The 23,391-nt window shown below is 42.9% G+C and overlaps 1 protein-coding gene across 2 annotated transcripts in view; it reads left to right on the top strand.

Annotated features, from left to right (window-relative positions):
- The first annotated feature begins 4,093 nt into the window (after nt 1–4,093).
- Nucleotides 4,094–23,391, top strand: part of ARIH1 (ariadne RBR E3 ubiquitin protein ligase 1) — a 114,095-nt gene continuing 94,797 nt past the window's right edge. Inside the window, exon 1 of one of the 2 annotated variants that reach the window (XM_073363118.2) lies at nt 4,094–4,613. In XM_073363118.2, coding sequence (XP_073219219.1) covers nt 4,245–4,613 — 369 coding nt within the window. In that variant the 5' untranslated portion in view covers nt 4,094–4,244. The remainder of the gene's footprint in view (nt 4,614–23,391) is intronic. The other variant, XM_073363119.2, reaches the window with a different exon arrangement.

Raw genomic sequence — 23,391 nt, 5'->3', positions numbered from 1 at the left:
TTGTGAGGGCATTGGACAGTTCTGCCCATAAATTAGTGCAGTGTTTGAATGGTGTCAAACACCTAGGGCCAGAGTTTCAAAAGTTCTTAGGCACCTAAGGAAAGAAACAGGCATATAGGAGGGTTTTCAAAAGTGCCAAGCAGTCAATGGGAGTTGGGTCTGCTTTGGCGCTTTGAAAATCCCACTGTGCACCTGCATCTTTAGGCTCCTAAATACCTTTGACAATCTAGCCTTAGAATATTAAATAGAAAAAATGTTGTTAATGCAGTGGCAAGGCTGCCTGGTGATAATCCACACCCTTCCAGAACACTGAGTTCAGCAAAATTAAAACCTCTGAAAAGCAGGAAATACAGAGTTAAGGAAATGTCCACGCAAGCTTAACTCGGCCCCCGGGAGCTAGCTTTATAAAATCAGCTATCAATTGCTTGCAAGCACTGTAGCTTATTAGGCAAGATATTATTTAATTAATTAATTAATTTATATTGTGGTAGCACCTAGGAGCGCCAGTCATGGATCAGGACACCATTGTGCTAGGTGCTGGACAAACACAGAACAAAACGCCAGTCCCTGCCCCCAAGGAACTTACAAGACACACTATGCTGCACCAAATGAACCTGGTTCTCTTTTGCTCTGCACCTAAATTACCTAGGGAGGTTGTGGAATCTCCATCACTGGAGATTTTTAAGAGCAGGTTGGACAAACACCTGTCAGGAATGGTCTAGATAATACTTAGTCCTGCCATGAGTGCAGGGGACTGGAAGAGATGACCTCTCAAGGTCCCTTCCAATCCTATGATTCTGCAGTCATTTATACTCAGTGGGCATCTCATGCTTCCAAATCAGAATGTAGCCATTTGGCACAGATATAAACGACTCCCCAAGGGAGAGATTTCCCTACAAGCCCCCTGAATTTCCCCATCACCCCCGCACTCCAGATGGTCAACTACAATTTAGTTGCTGGTTGGAAATTTGAATTGAAATTGAAACATTAATACACACTTTAAAAGCATATACAGTATATGATAAAATACTAGTACCTGAGAAACCATAATAGCTTTGAAAAGTATGAACAAAGACTAGCTTCCTCACACGGCTTTGCGTTTTTTTATGACAATATCAGCACATTCATTTTGGCGATATTGGCCAACCTAGTAATTTCAAATTATGGTTTGTAAGTAAGGTCTGCATGAGCTCTCCCCTGAAAGTTAGTGATGAGCTGGAGGTGGAGGGGGGGAGTGGGATCATAGAAGATTAGGGTTGGAAGAGACCTCAGGAAGTCATCTAGTCCAACCCCCTGCTCAAAGCAAGACCAACCCCAACTATATCATCCTAGCCATTTTCTGTGTCTGTGAGGGGCTGCATTTCATGACATCATTAAGAGGACTGGGAGGACCAGTGAATTTTTTGAAACATTAGTGGCTTACACTTCACAACGAGAAGACATCAGTGGAGACTGCACAAGTTCAGCTGGCTTTGAGCTAAAGGCTTTGTCCCAGGTATCACAACCATATGCTCATAAAATGCCTGGGACTGCTGTTGTGTGTGACTACATGGTATTGCACATGTGTAGCAAACGTAAGGCATTCCAGGTCAGGTTTTTAGTACTGTACAGTGCTTTTAGGCCTAGTATAGTCAGACCTAGGTAATCTTTGACAGATGGGAGCAGAGCCCTGACCTCTTGACTCCCAGTTCTGTGCTGTAACTGCAAAACATTCCTCCTTCCTCAGCTTGGCATTCATGTGGTATAACAAATCATTTTGGGGTGTCAGACTTTGCTCCACCCACTTTTCAACAGGATTGCATCCTGCATGGTGCAGCACATGTCTTTGCAAATACATGATGCTGATAGGAGTGAATGGAGGTTCCTAATTTAATCCCAATCCTGCAAACATGCACATGCTTAACTTTTCATACAGGAGTAGTGCTGCTGAAATCAAAGGTACTGCTCATACACAGAGTTAAGCCTGTGAGTAAGTGTTTGTAGGATTGGGCCTTTAGGAAGCAGGAGCCAGGGTGTGAAGCAGAAAAACATGGTGGTTCTCTAGTTCCATATCATATTTGTGGCACCCCTCCATCTCCTCCTCCTATATAACGCAGAGATGGAATGTTGTCAAATGTATGTATCATGCCCCCGCAGAAAGTTTTGCCTTGAGAAATGTTTTCAAAGGATTTATGGTAACCCTGATTTTATGTCATTAATACTTTTACTTTCAACTCATAAAATACAGTATATTATCTGTCATTTCTATTTAATCAAAATTGACACAGTATTATAGGCATTTGCTCTATTGACATGAGATTACTGTGCAAATATACACTAAAGGCATTTATGTTAACATATGTTTGCTTTTTAAATGATGTTTGGAGCCCCAGCAGTCAGTGGGCAGCAAAGCAGTCTGATAGATTGTCATCACCGATTTACTTAAATTGACGCCATTTCCCTGCTGCACTGAGAAATCAGCGTGTGCCTGACATGGAATCACATTTTTCAGTACCTTCTCCAGTTAGAAATGGGACTGTGATTCATACCTATGGGCTGCTGGTATTTCTGAAAAGCATGAATTTCACTTGAAACTGACAGGTTTCAGAGTAACAGCCATGTTAGTCTGTATTCGCAAAAAGAAAAGGAGTACTTGTGGCACCTTAGAGACTGACCAATTTATTTGAGCATAAGCTTTCGTGAGCTACAGCTCACTTCATCGGATGCATACTGTGGAAAGTGTAGAAGATCTTATTATATACACACAAAGCATGAAAAAATACCTCCTCCCACCCCACTCTCCTGCTGGTAATAGCTTATCTAAAGTGATCACTCTCCTTACAATGTGTATGATAATCAAGTTGGGCCATTTCCAGCACAAATCCAGGTTTTCTCACCCCCCCCACACACACAAAGGGGGGGTGAGAAAACCTGGATTTGTGCTGGAAATGGCCCAACTTGATTATCATACACATTGTAAGGAGAGTGATCACTTTAGATAAGCTATTACCAGCAGGAGAGTGGGGTGGGAGGAGGTATTTTTTCATGCTTTGTGTGTATATAATAAGATCTTCTACACTTTCCACAGTATGCATCCGATGAAGTGAGCTGTAGCTCACGAAAGCTTATGCTCAAATAAATTGGTTAGTCTCTAAGGTGACACAAGTACTTGAAACTGAGTCAATGTTGCATATACCATCCACCCATTCCTATCCCAAATTACACCATCCCTACTCCAAACAGCTCCCAATCCAAAATCCCATCCCTACGCTAACCCCAAATCACATCCACTCATCCCTACACCAACTCCCTACCGCAAATCTCATCCACCCATCCCTATGCCAACCCCAAATCCCATCCACCCATTGCTATGCCAGCTTCCCACCCCAATCCCATTGACCCACCCACTCCTATGTCAACCTTGCAGCTAAAATCCCACCCACCCATCCCTACACCAACCCCAAATCCCACCTGCCCCTCCCTATGCCAATCCTCTACATATCCCCCCATAGCACTGCCTTCCCATCCGTACCATAAACCATCCCTATGCTGACCCCTCCCAATATGCTATGGGATGGGGCGGCAGGTGAAGCGGCCCTGCGTCTTGCTGGTGGAGCTGGGCAGCGTGTGCCTGACATGGAATCACACAGCCTGAACTGGGCCCCCACCCGCACACAGAGGGACCCAATGGTGATTTAGTTGCTTAGGTACCACAGTGGACATTGCCTAGAACCAACACCGAGAAGACTGACAGTGCAGCGGGAGGGGAAAGAAAAAGGCGGCCACACTCAACATGGCGGATATAATGAGAAGCTTGGCGGGGTTTCGCCACATCCAAGATGGTGTCCGTAACGGTGAAGAAACTAGTCGCAGGACCTTTCGCCACACTCAAGATGTCCACAACAACACCCAAGATGGCAGCCGTAACTGAAAGGAAACCCAGAGCTATGCCACGCCCAAGATGGCAGTCGCAACACTGAGGAAGACCAGACCCCCACCCCCTCTGGCCTCACTCAAGATGGCGGCCGCGATGTGACAGCGCGCACGGCAGAGCCCCGCCAAATGTGCGTGCGTGCGTGCGTGCGTGCCGCGGCGCGCGGTGACGGAGCGGGTCCGCCGCGTCCCTTTGTTGGCTCAGCGGCGGCGGCGGCGCTGTGTGTTGTTGTCCCGCGGGCAGAGGCAGGCCGCGGCGCAGGAGCAGCCAGGAGCCCGCGCGGGGGGAGGGCGGAGGGTCGGCGCGGGCAGCCCCGGGCCGCCGCCTCGCCATGGACTCGGACGAGGGCTACAACTACGAGTTCGACGAGGACGAGGAGTGCAGCGAGGACAGCGGCGCCGAGGAGGACGAGGACGACGACGAGGAGGACGACGAGCCCGACGACGATAACCTGGACCTGGGCGAGGTGGAGCTGGTGGAGCCCGGGCTGGGCGTAGGAGGCGAGCGCGACGGGCTGCTGTGCGGGGAGACAGGCGGGCTGGGCCCCGGCGGCGGCAGCGGGCTGGGCGGCGGGCCGGGCCCCGGCGGGGGCGGCGGCGGCCACGAGCAGGAGGAGGACTATCGCTACGAGGTGCTGACGGCCGAGCAGATCCTGCAGCACATGGTGGAGTGTATCCGGGAGGTCAACGAGGTCATCCAGGTGCGGGCCGGGCCGGAGCGGGAGGGATCGGTGGCCCGGGGGACCCGCTCCTTAGCCGGGGGGTTTCTGGGGGCGGGGCGTGAAAGCAGCGGGCCCTCTTTTGGGGTGCTGACTGGGTGAGGGGCACACGGAATGGGGGGCGGGTGGCAGGTTGGGGGGCGTTCTCCGGGGAGGGTGGTATGTGGGATGCACCCGCCGGGCTGGCGGGGATTGCCAAAGGCCAAATAATCTCTCTGCAGAATTATCAGTGAGGCGGGCGGTGATAACCTTTCTCTCACCCACAATAACGGCACAGGGGGCTGAATCCCCCCAGTAGCAGGGACTCTCTGTCTTCTCCCCCCACCCCCCCGGCGGAAAAATATCTTCTGCCACAGCTAATCTCTTTTGTCTCCAATGTCTGTACTATCAAACTAGCCTTTCAGTTGTGGATCACCTGATCTTTGTATCCTGAGCATCCTTGGATTTCAGCTTCAGGTTGGAATTTGGTGGGTGGAGGAATGAGGCTAAAATCATCCTTGGATTTCTCTAAGGGTTCAGCTCTACCTTGGTATAACAACCATTCCATACTTGATATCTCAAGAAACTTGTTGCTTGCCGTGTCTTAAGGGGGTTAAGAGATCATTTTTTTCCTGGGTACCTGTCTGTCTGGTTTCTAAACATGTAGTAATTTATTAGCTAAAGTATGTGGTTGTCCGATCTCCTTCTGACTTCCGTTTAGCATTTTAGTAATCTAATTGAAGAGGGGATGGTAGCACATGCACAGAGGAGTGAGAGCATGATTGCTTCTACTAACTTAGTTAGAAAGTAAAATTTGGTTAAGAGGACAGGTTTCCTCAAATGCATGGTCTCCTGTTTGTGCATTTGGATTGTTTCTTTTAATGTAACTACTTTCTCAGGACTGGGTGAGCCCAATAACTGCCTCTTAAAAAAACCCCACCTCTAGTCAATTAACTGTGTTGGAGTTGAGGAAACTGAAGGCATTTTGTTTGTGTAATGGGCGTGTAGCTGAAAGTATGGGGGGAAATGGAAAAATAATCTTTACTTAAAATTTTTTTTAAAGATTTTTTTTTTTTTGTCCATCCAAAGAACTTGGTCTGTATAGACCAGTATACGTACCTTTTAGCTAACATTGCAAGATGCTTGTTCTTTCTGGTTGAGTCACTATTCACTTTATACAATAAAATGGAGATACATTTGCTACTCAACAGAATTATTTCCTTACATCCAGGTTTGTCACCCTCCATTTTTCCTGAGTGTATTTAGCAAGTTATGTAGTTAGTAAGTACATACAATGCGAATAATAAATGTGGCACTGACAGATAATTTTTTCTGCGTGTCTGGCTATAGGAAATTTAAAAAAAAATTAAAGAATATAATTGAGTGGTCTAAGTATTAAACTGTCTTCCAAACCAAACCTCTTGTATCAAAATCTTCTACATCAGAACACTAACAACTGAAAACATAGAAGGTGGTCTCTGTCTTATGTCAAGTTTCAGAGTAGCAGCCGTGTTAGTCTGTATTCGGAAAAAGAAAAGGAGTACTTGTGGTAACTTAGAGACTAACATTTATTTGAGCTTAAGCTTTCGTGAGCTATGAAGTGAGCTGTAGCTCATGAAAGCTTATGCTCAAATAAATTTGTTAGTCTCTAAGGTGCCACAAGTACTCCTTTTCTTTCTGTCTTGTGTTACCTTTGTAACAAAATGCAGCTTAAGCTATCATGCTTATGTTGGTACTGTACTATGCTGCATTAAATTATTAGGCCACTTTCAGCATGGTGCTTTGCCTAAGATATGACTCTGTATCACTAATGTAAAATTAAAAAACACTGACAACTTGAAACAGACTAGTCTTACTCTAGTTCAGTTGGGCTGAATGCATTCATAGTACCCAAGGTTTTGATTACAAATTAGTAAATGGTAGAAATTCTGGTGACTGTTAAAATGTTGTTCTTAATTGAAAGGGCTGCTTCATCTACTGCCTTCAGACAATATGACAATTTTTATACTGATGACTCATTACTTAGTCTCTCTTGATGCATTTTGTTGCATCTGAACCAGCTTCCTGACTGCTTCAAAGCAGTGACACAAATTTGCTTTACACAAGCCTATAAAGTCTCATATTAAGCTTAAGAGCAAGGCTATTGTATGTTATAAATCAGAGTTATTTTGACTATAATTTCTAATTTTTTTTGTTTAATTATAAGTTGTGTAGATGAGGCTTTGTGGGTGAACAGCAGTGACCATTAATTGATAGCATTATTATTCTAGAACCAGAGAAAAGGCAGCCATGCACTGTGCTTTTTGTACAGTTGTACATACTCACAGAGAGCTAAATCCTTCCCTGTAGTATCTCTGCCATTCCAGTGCTGATTAGGATAGATGAAAATCATTTTTATTGGATATTTGTATTTAAGTACATCTTTATTTTAAAACTATTTACAATTAAATTTGAAATTGACAAACTTTCTATAATTTCTTAAAATGTAAATAAAAAAAATCAAGCAGTACATATTTGCTGCTGAACTTTTAAAGAGAGACTGCTGAACTGGTGGGGAAATCACTGGCTAAGCATCTGGAACCAAGAGTTGGTTATAGTGCTAAGCCACCTCTTGGCAGTATAGAATCATAGAATATCAGGGTTGAAAGGGACCTCAGGAGGTCATCTAGTCCAACCCCCTGCTCAAAGCAGGACCGATCCCCAGTTTTTGCCCCAGATCCCTAAATGGCCCCCTCAAGGATTGAACTCACAACCCTGGGTTTAGCAGGCCAATGCTCAAACCACTGAACTATCCCTCCCCCCTAAGTAGTAACCTCTTTTGCAGCTGCAGAGAGAATATTATCTTCATTTTAGTTTGTTCAAATAGTTCAGTTTAATGACTAGTTTATTCAAAGTTGAGAAGCCTATTGGGAGCTGAAGAAGCAGGAAAGCTTGTTTTAGTATTCTGATCTCTGAATAAAAACGGTGTGTGAGGAAGAGATCTACTAGTTCTAAACTCTAGGAGGACATTGTTTCAGGTAACCATGAGTTAAATACCCTAAGGACAGAATCCTTCCTTAGTTTAAATAAATCTGTTTTAAATACAAATAATGTTTTATCAACTTTTTTCTTATGTATGCGGTGCATTTAAGGTAGTTTTATTTAACTAATAAAACAGTTTTTAAATACTCCTTGCACATTTTAATTACAAGTTCCATCCAAATGCATTGTTACACAAATCACAAGTAAAAAGTTAATCTGTGTTAATTTAAAAAGTTAAATAAATGTCATTCACCATTTTCTAACATAAATGCAAAAATTAAGAATCTGAATAAATGTTAGTTATATAAATGCATATAGATAGACTATATCTTCTGGTTAGGCAAAAAGTACCAAATATATTATAAAGGCTGTATTTAGCTGCAAATGTTTTAGTGGGTGTATCAATCAAAGAGAACCAACCTTTCTTTAGGAAAATAAAGTAGAAATGCAAAACAAAATTAAAATTGATGGTTTAAATAAGGTTTCCTGCTTGCTGATTTAAATCAGAGTGATATAAATCAGTCCTGATTCATTCCTGAGCAGTCAGCCAGTTGTACCAAGTGTGTATGTAAAGTGCTAGAGAAGTATTAAAGGGCCATTGAGGACTAGATTGAAAATTGAGCTTTTCTAGACTTGAATGTGAACCACTCAGCAGCTTCTCTGCCTCATTCATTAATTTCTAAGTCAAGGTCTTTTGTACATATCTTTCTTTTTTTAATATTGCCTCTTGGAGCAGTAGTAGTTTTGTGTGTGGTCACCTAGACTCCTGTAGTGGGCCTCTTGAGACAAGACATCCAGAGTTACTTAAAATTAAAACAAAAACAAAAAAAACCCCACACAACCCAAAAACAAAAAAAACCCAGCCCATTGCTCTTATACATGAAAGATACCTTGATCTTTAATTACATTCATAGATTCCAAGGCTAGAAGGACCATTGTGGTCATCTAGTTTGGACAACACAGGCCATGAACTTCCCCAAAATAGATCCTAGAGCATGTAATAGTAGAGAGCATTAATTTCATTGGGGCTCCCCACAGGCATTATGGTCTGCCAGTTCAGAACAACTTGAGCCATTTTGCTGCTGTTATATATTTTTATGTCTGCAAGTCTTTTTTTGTTTAATGCACATGAGTTCAGAAATCAGTTTCAGTGCTTGGGTTAGAATAGTAACAAGTAAACTTTTGACCTAAAATCAGCTTAAGCACTAGAGGATATCAGAAGAGGGTATAAAATCTTCAGTTGTTGATTTGAATGCCCGTGGATTTAAAATCTGTTCATGGATAAATAAACTTAATTTGGTACTTATAAAAATATACAGTCAGGCTTTTTTTTTTTAAATTGCTCTTCCAGTGATTGCTATTATCTACTCCTCTGTTGCTGTTTGCTTTCTGATAAAAGATTCTAGTCTGCATTCTGTCTGTGGCATTCAACCAGAACTGCTGCTGTTTTAGGTTCAGTAAACCTTATTTAGGGTCACATAGTAGTACTTGCCCGGATCCTGCTGGAGATCTGTTGTTGCAGTCCCACTTGTTCCATCCAGTATTAGGTGTTTTGGCGTCTCTGTATCTTCATTCAGCTTACTGATAGTGTCCAATGTCAAGCAGTGGGTAAAATCATGTTTACAACTATTTTATAATGCATGGTAATTCGTATAATATTAAAGTGAGTTTTTTGATGCAGAGTTGCCCAATATCCAGGAAGTTTAGCATTATCTGGCAGTTTTACCAGAGTTAGTGAATATACCTGTGTCTGATCAGAATCTAGGTAGAAAAGTTAGACTGACTTTGTAGAATTTTTTGACTGAACAAACTTGTAGTTGTAGCAAAGGAAAAATACTAATTAAAGCTGGAAAAGCTACACATGGATGAACACAGAATCTGGCTGGTATAATTTCCATGTGCTAGCAGGTTCAGTGGGTCTTTGGCCATGTTAAAACATTTGTGAGAAAGCAGTTTATTACCTAGTAGTACTAATTTTCTTTTCTGTATGAATAAGATTGAAGTAAATTTACCTTCTCCAACCTCCCCCAATTTGCTTCCAAAGTAAAGCATAACAAGGTAAATCTTAAACAGGAACAGTTTATCATCAGATTTGATTTGGTCTGAGCCCATGCTGAAATTCTGATTTAACTGAAATAAAATTATAGGGCACAAGCATAGCAAACTAACTGAGAAGTCTCAAAATGTGATTGTAAACAGGGAATTTGTCATTGAGGAGGTGTGTTTATAGTGGGGTCACACTGGGATCTATTCTTGGCCCTGCTCTATTTAACATTTTTATTTGAAAACACCGAATCATTGCTGACAAAATTTGCAGGTGACTCAAATTGGGGGAATGGTGAATTATGAGGGACAGGTAACTGAGAGCAATCTGGATTGCTTGGTAAACTGCGTGGAAGAAAACAATGTTTTTAATATGGGTAAATGTATACATCTAGGAACAAAGACTGTATGCCATATTTACACGATGAGCGACTTTATCCTGGGAAGCAGTGACTCTGGAAAATATTTGGGGGTTGGTGTGTATAATCAGCTGAACATGAGCTCCTGGTACGATGCTGTGGCCAAAAGGGTTAATGCGATCCTTGGATGCATAAACAGGGGACTCTCCAGTAGGAGCGGAGAGATTATTTTACCTCTATATTTGGCACTGGTGCGACTGCTGTGGGAACGCTGTCCAGGACTAGTGTCTACAGTTCATAAAGGATGTTGATAAATTGGAGAGGCTTCAGAGAAGAGCTGTGAGAATGACCAAATGATTAGAAAACATGCCTTATAGTGATAGACTCAAGGAGCTCAATCTATTTAGTTTAAAAAAGAAGATTCTAGGGTGACTTGGTTAGTCTATAAATACCTCCATGAGGAACAAATATTTAATAATGGGCTCTTCTAGCAGAGAAAGGTATAACATGATCTAATGGCTGAAAGTTGAAGCTAGACAAAGTCAGACAGGAAATTACATACATTTTTTAAGAGTAGTTTACTAAGGATCATGGTGGATTCCCCATCAGTGACCATTTTTTAAATCAATATTGGATGTCTTTCTAAAAGAAATGATCTGGGAATTAATTTGGGGAAATTCCCTGGCCTGTTAGACAGAAAGTCAGAGTAGATGATCACAATGGTTCCTTCTGGCCTTTGAATCTATGGAAACTTAATTGCAAATTTCATAATGATAGAATTTGTCATGCTGTTGAAATGCTGACTGACTGTCATTTTTTTCTGAGGCTGGATACTCTACATTACATTAAAACTGGAGTGGCCAACTTGAGCCTGAGAAGGAGCCAGAATTTACCAATATACATTGCCAAAGAGCCACAGTAATACGTCAGCAGCCCCCCATCCATTCCCCTTCCCCGCTCCCAGCGCCACCCACCCACTGGCAGCCCCACCATTCAGCGCCTCCCCCGCCCTGCCTGCACCTCCTGATCAGCTGTTTCGTGGCATGCAGGAGGCTTTTTAGGGGGGAGGAGCGAGGGCATGGCAGGCTTAGGGGAGGGGACAGGAAGGGTTGGAGTGGGGGCAGGGCTTGTGGCAGAGCCAGGGATTGAGCAGTGAGCACCCCATGGCACATTGGAAAGTTGGCACCTGTAGCTCGAGCCCAAGAGTCGGTGTCCGTACAAGGAGCTAGTGCCTATACAAGGAGCCACATATTAACTTTTGAAGAGCCGCACATGGTCCCGGAGCCACAGGTTGGCCACCGCTGCATTAAAACATCACATAGTTTGCTTCATCAGCTCCCATCAGGAATGACCATACAATTCTAGGACCATTGTGGAGATGATTATCTTAAATGATATAAGTTCTTGGCCTAATGTCAGTGATTCGGCAATGTCTGTAAATTCTTGTTGACCTTTTAATCTGAAGATGGCTGTTTCCAGAACTATGTGCAACTTCTTTTTTACCACTAGAGTCTGGTGCAATAGAGCTAATGGAAACACTACCAAATTACTCTGAACTGCTGAAAACAACACATTTATTATATCTGTGTGCTTGCACAGACATAAGCAGAATTGCAGATGCTTGGTAATGTTTGCTACATATAGCACTCAGCATTTATGTTGCTAATATCTGATTAGAAACTCACTCGTCTTTTGAGGAAGAACTGTCAAGTGGGATGCAGCTAACACAAGGAGAAGACATGTGAATAAGCCACTTAAACTCATGCTGTTCCTGTCTGGAATTTTCAGCTAACCAATCTTTAAACCACAGGTCAGAATGTTATCTCTTATCTCAGAATCTGATTGTGTACTGCACTGAACCACTTTGCAAACCACTTTGGGTTTTGATCATCAAAATAAGCATTCAGTTTTCTTACATATTTTCCCCAAGGCTTTTGCAGAGTAACTTACTGGGCTGATTTTTAAATGAAGAAACATACACTGGGAGATATCTGAGACTTGATCCACTAACAGACAAGGCTTTCTTGTTAAAAGGGACACTTCTGATACAAGTGACTGTCTTGCCAAGTTTTTCTTCTGTCAAATCTTTATTAATAGGATTATGCCTGAATAAATGGTTCACTAACTATGTTAGTATTGAGGCTTTTCTGTATCAGGTCACTACTTCCAGCTTGACTCCATTTATTTGCATTCATGTTTTATTTTGCTCTTCTGTGAATAATACAGTTGTGAAAATTAAGCTTTAATCTTTTGATCCATATTTCTACTTATTTTGAAGTCTCAGTAGAATGGTTGGTTGGTAATGTGGATAATTAGTTTTGTTGTTATAGCTTTCTTCTTTTTTATTTTCAAGCAAAAGGCTTGTGTGACTTCAGTCTTTTCCCCATCTTGGTAAATAGGCTTTACTTGAGCCTCTGAATTATATCAGTAGTGCTGGTGCCAGTAGCGGAACTAGTCTTTTTCAGTCTTGGGACGGGTAAAGGTATTAAGAATATTTGACTAAAAATCCTAGGTGGCTGACATGGCAAAAATATTGCTCATGAAGAACCCACCAATATGTAAGGCAGGGGTGGCCAACCTGTGGCTCCAGGGCCACATGTGGCTCTTCAGAAGTTAATATGTGGCTCCTTGTATAGGCGCACCGACTCTTGGGCTAGAGCTACAGGCGCCAACTTTCCAATGTGCCCAGGGGGTGCTCACTGCTTAACCCCTGGCTCTGCCACAGGCTCTGCCCCCACTCCACCCCTTCCCGCCCCCTGCCCTGAGCCTGTCATGCCCTTGCTCCTTTCCCACAAAGGGCCCCCTGCATGCCACGACACACCTGATCGGGAGGTGTGGGGAGGGAGGGGAAGGCGCTGATTGGCAGGGCTGCTGGTGGATGGGGGGTGCTGGGAGCAGGGGTGGGGGGAGCTGATGCAGCGCTGCTGACGTATTACTGTGGCTCTTTGGCAAAGTATATTGGTAAATTCTGGCTCCTTCTCAGGCTCAAGTTGGCCACCCCTGGTATAAGGGAAAAACTGTTGGGAGTCTGGCAGGGTTTCATAATTGCATAATTTGTAATTTGGTGCTCTGTCCTGCAAGATGCTGAGCATTCTGGCCCTGATTCAGTGAAGTGCTTAAGAATGTGCTTAGTTTTAAGCATCTGCTTAAGTGCTTTGCTGCATTGGGACGGAAAGCTCAGCACTATGCAGGATCCAGACCTAGTACAAAAATACCATTATTTCCTAAATTCTCAGTAGTTGAACAGATGAAATTGTAGTATATTTGAGTGCTTGTAGTATTGGAAAAAATGGGTGCCTCCGTTAGGACCTCGTCCTGCTTCCATTAACATTAGCAAGTCTTGTTGATGTCTGTGGGGGGAGAGTCAGACACTTCCTGGATAAAAGCCTTCACACAGAGACGAAAAAATATCCAGGCTGCTCCTAAGTTACAATGCAGTGTTTGTTAAAAGTATTGAAGAACAGCTTTTTCAAGTACAGCACAAATGAGGCTGTGCAAATTCCTCAGAATGCTCTCTGGCTATAAAAGAGCTCTATTTAACTGCAAGTGTGAACCTATTGTTGCTTGGAAAAAGTGGTACTATAAAACAATGGTTTTCCTTAGATGTTCTGGTTAGTGCAGAATGTACTGATTTCTGGCCATGCGATTTATGAAATATCCTCAATGTTGACTAGACTCAGTATTGCTGGCAACACAGTCAAAACGTGTTGCCCACAGTAGGATTGATTTGCCAGTGGCTGCAGAAAATGCTGATACCATACTGGCTTGTATTAAAAATCTTATCTAACGTCAGAGATGGAATCTTGAAAATGTTAAGTACTCAAAACTGCCTGATGCTAGCATTCTAAGTAGAAATCTGTTGTAGGAATAGGCACATTTAAATCTAATGGGCATTATGTTCTGATCTGGCCTAGTAGCCTGTATGAGGTAAATTGTGACACCTTGGAGTCTGTCTTCTCAGTGAGTACTTAGCTTATAATGAAATATTGTTTGGGGCCCTAAGTATTGTGATGCTAGAAGGAAATGCTTTATTGAACTTCATGCTTCTGTCATATAGTGTTTATAAGGTGTTTCATTATAGAAGGAATGCATTGCGTTTCCCAGGAGCAGGGCAGCTTTCATTGTGACAAAGCTCTCCTGTAAGATCTGCTTCTTGTAATTATTGTGCAGGTTTAAAAATGATTATATGGTACTTGTTTGTTCAAATTGGTCAATTGGCTCACCTGTGAGTTAATTTCAGACATTTTCTATTGCATAAAATAGCTGTTCTTTGGAATTAAAGATTAATTTCTTACAGGATGGTTTAGACAAAACAGATCCTGCATCTTGGCGGGGGATTAGACTAGATGACACTTGTGGTTCCTTCTAACCGTGTGGTCCTATGATTCTATATATATTTTTGAATTCTTTTCTTTAGTAGGATAGGCAAGTCCACTATATTTGTACAAGTTTACATAGTAACCTGAACTTCAGAGTTAAGTGGCATGTTTGGCTAATGCCTTAGACTTCTGTCTCTAGCAGTGAGTTAAAATTCCAGCTCTGGTCATGAGTTTAAAAAAAAAATTTGCTGGTCTCATTCTTGCCCTTAGCATCATCTTGCAAAAATCACCACACATCAACAGGATTGTGGCAGCCTTCACTTAAGAAACCCAGGACTGTACTAGGAGGTTGACACAGGTCAGCACTTCACGTGTTGGAGATGCTTTCACGGTGCCTGAAAACGTTGCCTTGCTCTAGCTCCTGTTAAATGTTCCCTTCCGTGAGCACCAAAAGTCACAACTTAAAAAATAAGAGGATAGGTGAAACATAGTTAATATATAGCTAGGGCATTTAAATGAACTAGGGCTTGCCTACTAGTTTTCACCAGCTGAAAATGAAAGAACTTAACATGCCAAGCTATAATGTATTACTAAATGAGTGGCTCACTGTGTGCCACTGCCCAATTACAATTGAGACTGTAGTTTTCATGGAACTCTTAACTTGGAGCAATAGATGTTGTCTTGGACATAGCTTACCTGCTCAGAGGCATGAAACCATCGCTCAGGTTTTGATGCTTGCCACAAGTGAGGATCAGTTTGCTTTTGGTTTTAATCCTGTAGGAATTTTACTTTATTTTTATTTCCTATAAGAAACTTGGTGCTTTACCATATTTTATGGTATGGCAGTTATGTAAGGCAGCAATGATGTAAGGCAGTCATTGTGCGTCCCACTTGTGAATGTTTCACATCTTGCTCAGAGCTATATAGAGTGCAAAGTTAAGTCTGGTAATATGAAGCACTGACTTCTGATATGACAGCCAGTCTCTAGTTTTTGGTATAAGTTATACCTGGAAAACTACAGCATTTGTCTGAAGTGACACCATTAACTCAGATTAAAAGTAGCTTCGTAAACTGCATCTTCAAATCCCTTTGCCACTTGTTGTACTTTTAAACTTTCCTATTCTGAAAAATGTTCCTCTTTCCCATTACTTAGTGAAAGAGCCATCTCAGTAGGAGAAACTGACTATGCAAAGTGGTGTCAGATGCATTAGAACAGGCTGGAGAAATTTTCTGTAATCTTTTACTTGTACCTTTGTGTTGTAACAACAGTGGGTTAAAAACTTCCATCCATAAATTATGTGTAGATTGTGCCTCTTAATGCAGAATATAATTTCTTGTTCTACTAGCCAAAGTGACTTCGTGACTGGTACAATTTAAAGCACAAGATGTAGAATCTCTGTGCATGTGCAAATACAGACTGTTGTTGGGTTTAAGTGTAGTTATACAATAGCATCTGGGTTTGCAAGAAAATTGCAGTCTCATTGGTTGTAAACTTACACAGAGGGACTGTAGATACTATGTACTACGAATGGCATATTTGAGCAGGGCCAGGATACCAATTCAAGTTTTATTCCATGTAGGTGAGTATTAAAAACAAAAACCCTGTACCAAGCTTATAGGGATGCTGGTGAAAGAGCATTATCAAAAAGAGGAAGTGTCTGACTCTGCTTTTGAAGTATTTTATTTCTGTTTTGTAGTCTGATATGAACATAATGGTTTGCCATTGAACACATTACTATTCTGGGCTTTTTTGGTTGAGAACACTGAGACGCCAAAGGTTTTGTTTGATTAGCATTTGGCTTCTTCACCTGCCACTCTTATTCCACACAACTTAATTTTTTGCTCTTGAGCTGTGAGCAAAGACAACAGTAATGTTTTTGATCGTTTCCCATGTCCACTCCATTCCAGTATAGTTCGTAATTTTCTGGAGTTCAGTGTAGTTTCCTAAGCACTTGAAATGCCCATACCTGGAATACAGACAGGTGACTTTCAAACGCTATCTTATTTACATGACATAGTTCAGAGTACTTATTCTCAGTATTCAAAATACTGTGTGCATGCAAGTATAATTAACTTATCGGAATACAATGGCTCAAGCAACTATTTGCACTTTCAATTTCTCACCGTTGGTGAACCTAGAGAAAACTTTGGCCAGTGTCTAAACTTGCAGCTATAAAACCATTTTTAAGTCCACATTTACATGCCTAACGCTGTGATTTTCAAAAGCATCAAGTGACTTAGGAAGAAGTCTTGGGACCTGTGCTCCTAAGCCACATAGATGCTTTTGAAAATCCCACCCTTAGTAGCCTAGCTTTAGGCACCTTTTTGTGAAAACTTTGACCACTACTTCAGAATCAGCGTGCACATCATGGTAACTTCTGGAAACACTAACCTTTTTGCCAGTCTCTGTTTTGAAGGCAGGGGCAACTGGTGCTACTATTTTGGGCAGCACTAGGGAGCAGATAGGCAGGGTTCCTGGCTGTTGAGAATTGGGACTCTGTCTGTAGTGAGGAATCCTCCCAAAGGACTAACTTATGAGCGAGGGAGTATCCCCATCTTAGTGCACATCTCTAGGAAAAGTGTGAAGTCAAACAAACTGAGCTGCTGGCATGCAGTGCTGCTGCACAGCCATGCCAGAGCTGTGTCCTTCCCCGGCTGCGAGGAGCTGCCACAGCAGTCCCACATTTTCCCTGGCAGCTGGGGCAGGCTCCAGTTTTCAGCAGCTGTGGGGGAAGATGAGGAATCCAAATACTGCCATTGGGTAGAGGAGCAGTTGAGGATTTTGCAGCCACTGACAGCAGGGGAAGTGACTGGTTCCTGACAGCAGTCTAGGAATATCTAAAGAGATCACCTGCGTTATACAAGGAGCACCTAACAAGAATTCTGCTCCTTAAGTTCTCTTGGCCCTTTTAGTGTTCCCCTACTGTACTCTGTGGCTTCATCCTGAAGCAGTGGAGTTCCCTCATCCCATTTTTCAAGCAACGTCATTTGCATCTGTCCTAAACAAAAAACCTCATATCAAGAAAATGTTTTAACTTAGTCTTTACTATCTGGAGACCTTGGGAGCAGTGTGAGACTCTGGACCACTTTCCCCCAGACTATGTACTAGGGGTAACTGTGGCTTGAATGTGAAGGCTAGAGTGAAGTATCCAGTATGCAAGTGAGGAGCCTTTTGTACTAGCTGGCTCACTCCATCTCTAATTTCTTGGTCTGAGCTAGCCCACTCTAAGTATAAGAAACATCTTAAAAGCATGCCTTTGCCCTCAAGTATCAAATTTGAAGAAATGGGAGAGGGAGGGGACTGATGGCAACAGCAGCATGTGAAGCTGTTCAAAGCAAGGTGGGGGTCCAGCTAAATTGACTAACATGTCAAAGGAAGCCTTCTGCAACTGCACTAACCAGGGACTTTGATTTGGTCATTGGGATGTACGTTAATTTGAAAGCCTGGCTGTAGTTGGCAGCATTCTTCATCTGTTTCTTCAAGCCTTGCAAGCAGATAGTCATGTGTAAGGGAGCCAGGCTCTTACTTCTCCAGCAGGCTGAGCTGGGTGAATTAAAAGGTTCCTTGCTGAGCAAGGGGCAAAAAAAACCCCTCTTGCAGTTTTTACCTTTTGATGCACAACAAAAATGTGTGAGCAATTGGCTAAACTCACTCTGCAACTGCAGAACTACATGCCAACTGTCAAAATAACTTCTGTGTTTTATCTCTCAAGTATTTTAAATTTGGATCTGCCCCATCCCTTAGTTCAGGAGAATGTAGGAAGAGACTCTACTTCAAAAATTAAAATGAAACCGTCCCAAACCTTTCCACATTACATATTTGCTGTCTTCACTTATATCTGCTCAGTACCCTGAGAGGACAAATTTGACAGCTGTCAGTACTGCAGAGCCAAGATAGTTGCTGAAGAACTAAGCTGTTTTCTGCCTCATGCATCAATGAAATAGCCAGTGAAGTTAAATTCCAGAATGTTTAACGGTTATGATATGACACAAACACAGCTTTACTCTTGTTAGGTACTGGATAGATTTTTGTAGTGCTTGTAATTTAAGTCAAAACTTTATCTTTTTGTTTTAAACATGGAAAGTACAGATATAGGGCAATGGGAAATAATATAGCACACTAGGGTAGTGTTATGTCATGTCTACGCTAGGAGTGTTTTGCCAATTTAGGGTATACTGGTATCCTATAATGGCAAAGCACTCTTAGTGTATATACAGCTTGTGCTGGCAAATTTCAGCTCTCCCACCCCCCCAATGAAATAGCAGTGTCTATACTGGGGTTTTGATGACACAGCTGTCAGATTGCACCATCATTACCCCTGACTGATATGTCCGTGCCAGTAAAAGCACAAATAGAGGGGAAGGGAGGGTATTCTAATTTGAATACAAAAGGAAATGTGAATTTCCCCAGAATTACTCCTCAAACTCATCACTGTCAGTTGTCATGGTTTTCTGTGGGCATCCTGAGAGAGGTAGGCCTTTAGGAGGAACTTGAATGTTGTGAAGGTAGCTGAGTCCATGCCTTGTAGATGAGCTTGGGAAGGACATCCTTTGCATAGGGATGTGACATGGTATGGAGAGGCTCGTGTGAGAAGCTGACGGATGAATAGATAAGGCCAACATCACTAATGGTGCCAGAGGGTGATATGGAATGAGATGATAGTTGACATTCTGTTTCTTATGCATGCGCACACTTGAACAAGTCCGTTTAACAGATATCGCAATGGATTATTTCATTGACAGTATCATTCCTATGAATCCTTTAGATCCATGTGGTGAGAAATGGCAAAATACTTACAGGATTACAAGGAGGTTCTTAGTTCAAAGAATGTAACTTTCCTTCAAATTTTACTTTAGAGTCAGTTCGGTGCTCATGAAACTGAGGGATTACGGGCAGTTACTGATACGCTTCCCATTACAACTCTGCTTGTAACTTTTTAGCAAACCCTTGCTGTTCCAGTACTTAGGCATTTCAAGCATGGGATACCAAGCCGGACAAACTATGCATTCTGTTTGTGAGGTGAACATGCAAAGCTATGAAGCAACTACCTCAAGCTTGTGACCTAGAATAGGACTTGATCTTTGGGTTTGTGGCCTCTACATCACAGCATGTAAGTGCATGCGCGTGCCTGCCTTTTGGAGAATTGCTGCAAGGCTGTTCTAAAATCTTATATCACAGTTGATACCATTGGGGATTGCACCTATTCTCAACAGTAGAAAGCAAACATAAGCTACGTCCAGTGGAATTTACAAAATAAAGTGGGGAACAACACGAGAGAGCCAGAATAATCTGGAGACATGAGGACTGACACTTCCAATATGCTGTTGTAGGGAGGAAGAGTAACTGGGTGAAATTTTCTCTTCATATTGATGTTCCATTTGAAGAAAGTCCACAATCTACAGTCCACTGAGGTACTTGTAGTAGTATGCTGAGGGGCTGGAGAGAATGATTTGAAGAAAGATTAGGAGTTAAATATATAAATCTTGGTTAAGAGACAGATAATATGTGGGGGGTGGGATTAGTGGAATCTGGAAGGGTTTATAGTGTGAAAGCAGGTGTAACTAGAACTAGTAGGACAAAACTGAAATTGAGGCTGAATGCTGCCTAATGAGATTGGACTCCTGGGCAGTCTCCAAAGGAAGTGTCAGAAGCCTAATTTCTTGATACGTTTTAAACCTAGACTGGACAAAATCCTAGGAAATATTTCAAAGGGTACAGTCCTGTATTGGCAGAGAAGGCCTGGATAACTTCATGTCTCCCATGATTCTATAAACTGTGAAGTTGTGATAGCATACAGAAACAGAGTGCAAGTTCTGAATGCATCTTTCAAAACTTAACCAAACTGGTATCAGGTCTGTCTTCAACTTAACTGTCCGCTTTCACTATGGTGGAAGAACTTAAAACTGCCTGGCAAGCATCTAGGACGGGGTGGGGAACCTTGTTTCTATCAGGGGCCACTGACCCACAGAGAAAAAAATCAGTTGTGGGCCACAAACACCCCCAGGGGGGAGGAGCGGAGGCTCAGGCTTCCCCTAGGCTCCAGGGTGGGGCCAGAAACAAGGGGGTTGAGGTGCGGGGTCTGGAAGGGAGTTGGGATGCAGGAGAGGGTTCTGGGCTGGGGCAGAGGGTTGGGGTGTGGGCTCTCGCCAGGCAGTGCTTACCTCAGGAGGCTCCTGGTCGGCAGTGCCGTGGGGCTAAGGCAGGCTCCCTGCCTCCCGGGGCTCTGTGCTGCTCCCTGAAGTGGCCGCCATGTCCAGCCCCTAGGTGGACGGTCCAGGAGAACTGCAGAGCCAGGGCTGGGGGTGTTGCATGGAGCTTCCCTGATTGCTTCTGCTCCTAGGGGCTGCAGGGACATGCTGGTCACTTCTAGGAGCTGCGTGGAGCCAACCGGACTTTTAATGGCCTGGCAAACCTAGCTTCCCCCCTCAGTGGGTGGGATGAAATGAAGCAGTGGGCTGAATTTGGCCCGTGGGCTGAAGGTTCCCCACCCCAATCTAGGAAATGAGGGGTGGAACACTCCTGTACTATTACCATAAAGGTCTGCAGAACAAACCCACCCAAAGAGCCATAGTCAATGGCCAGAGCAGTTCACATATGAATTTAAGGACTTCTGGGTGGATTGAGTCAGTTTTTTCCATTTTTATGTTTAGATACAAACTAGCAAGGGGTTTTTGAAAGTTATTTTTCTGTGACAAATATACATAGGTTTTTTCTTATTTACATCTGAGCTTGTTTAGCTTTGAAGGATCTAACTTAATAATATAGTAAATAAATTTCCTTACCTGTATTGCTGATAACTGAAATTAATGCTGAATTGTAAAAATTCTGTGTGTGTACTCTTAGGTTCTTATATATTTCTGTCAACTTGGGCACAGGAAGTTGATGGTGCACAATAGAGGATGCAGCTCAGTTTGGGATAAGCTTTTCTGTTAACAGTTCAGTTAAATGAGGTTCATAGCCAAGACTGTCCTGTCAGAGGTGCTCTGTGTACCGTGGTCTAGATCTTGAGGGCTATTAGAAACATAAGACATTTTGCCCTTGGCTGGGAGTGTGATCTGAAAACTCCTTACTGTGTTGTTATAACTAGCCCTGGAGTCTCATTCTGGAAACTGGCTATGTAAATAGCTCACTATTTGAGTCTTGCTTCATTTTCTCCCTAGGTCTCTAGATTTCTGTTAATGCACTTTCTCACATTTTGCTGCTGCCTTTCTTTGGTTTTTGCCGTGGAACCTTCTGATGCCAACAATCCATCTTCCTGTAAATGTGCATGTTGCTTCCTTTGTGCATAATAAGGTTGAAGCAAATCTTGTCCTGCTTACCCCATGTCCTAGAAAGACTGACCTTGGAATGAATGTGGGTGTGTTGCAGCAGCCTTCTCTCTACCATTCTACCCCCCACCCCTGCAGCTTCCAGCTGTTGGGCAGCTGGGAGACCCCAGAGCTCCCAGCTGTGACGGGCGGTGGGAGTCCCCTAGAGCTTCTAGCCGCTGGGCAGCAGGGGGACTGCAGTTCCAGCCTCTGCGGGGGAACCCTGGACCTCTTTGTCACCGCAGGTGGTGTGGGGGAACGTGCAGTTACCCAGCTGCCACAGGCCTCTCCTGGAACTCCCAGCTGCCGCGGAGATGGGGGTGACGGAGCACCCTGGAGCGCCCAGCTGCTGCAGGTGCTGGATCCTCCTCCCTCTCTATTTTGTCGGGGATGTTTTTAGTAAAAGTCAGGAACAGGTCACGGGCTTCTGTGAATTTTTGGTTCTTGCCCGTGAGCTGCCCATGACTTCTACTAAAAATATCTGAAACAAAATCTTAGCCTTAGTCATAACAGAAGTTATTAAAACAAGTTGGATATGCCAAGATGCTGCATTGTTTTGTGGTGGTCTTCGTTGGATATCCGAGTGCTCCGTGGTTTGTCCCTCTCCAGTAATGGGCTTTTCATTCAGGCTAGCCACATCCGTAGTATCTAGTAAAATGGAGGTGGTGGTAATAGCAACTCTATGAAAGGAGGGCCTGATATTCATTCAGTGCCTAGTGACTGATTTGACCAGACACTGTCCAGGGAGCAGGTAGACTATGCAGTCTGGAATATGGCATCTTGAATCCCATTCAAAGTATGTTGGTGATAGCAGCACTTTTCCTTTACTATCCTCAGAGTACAAAAAATCCATGGAAACTTTCCCACTATTGCTGAGTGGAAGTAATTGAAGTAGTTCAGTGGGCAGGACAACATGCGTCCTGCTCCTTTTTCTCTTCCAAAAATTCTTGTATACCTCGACTGGCAGAGACAGCAGCATTGCCATCAGACATGGGTAAACAATGCCAGTCTCTTGAAATGTAGCTAGGACTGAATTAGGCAACCAACCCATTTCCAAGCTCATATGGGTGGGTGCCACATAGACTAGAGACCTCAGAGTAAGTGGTTCCAGCTGAAAAATACTGGTGTCTCAGCCAGATGAAAATGCAAGCCGTTGGAGTTCTTTACAAATTCAAATTATAGCTCTGACACTAGGCCATGTAGTTCATGGTACTATATAGTGCTAGCGAACAAGTAAGTAATGATCCAGAGGAGCATTGTAATGAACCATTATGTGACACTGTCAATTTGAAACACGAGTTTAGAAGATTTCCCCTTCCAAACTCAGTAGTTTCAGTAGTTTGCAATTTTTAAAGGTCTTGCCTTTTGTGTGAAACTCTCACAATCAGGATAATACGGACTATATGGGGAAGTAGTGAAATTGAATGCGCAAACTGTCAAATGCACAAAGTAAACAAGGAAAAAAATTTTTTTCCTAATCTTTCTTTTATAGGAATCTTTTTTCCCCTGTTTTTCTCCTTCAAAAAAAGGAGTAGTCTAGTAGAGAAACGTTACCCCTTATGTAAATGAAACTGCGAGATCCGCAGTTCTGAGGCTATGTCTACATTGGAACTTTGTCAGCAAAACTTTTGTCGTTCAGGGGTGTTAAAAACACACCCCGACGAACGACCAAAGTTTTACAGACAAAAAGCGCCTGTGTGAACAGTGCTTTGTCGGCAGGAGAGCACTCCT

This window comes from Lepidochelys kempii, chromosome 10 (genome assembly GCF_965140285.1).
Source record: "Lepidochelys kempii isolate rLepKem1 chromosome 10, rLepKem1.hap1, whole genome shotgun sequence".
Taxonomy (NCBI): Eukaryota; Metazoa; Chordata; order Testudines; family Cheloniidae; genus Lepidochelys; species Lepidochelys kempii.
Note: the sequence above shows the minus strand (reverse complement) of the source record. Positions and strands in the feature narration are given on the sequence as shown.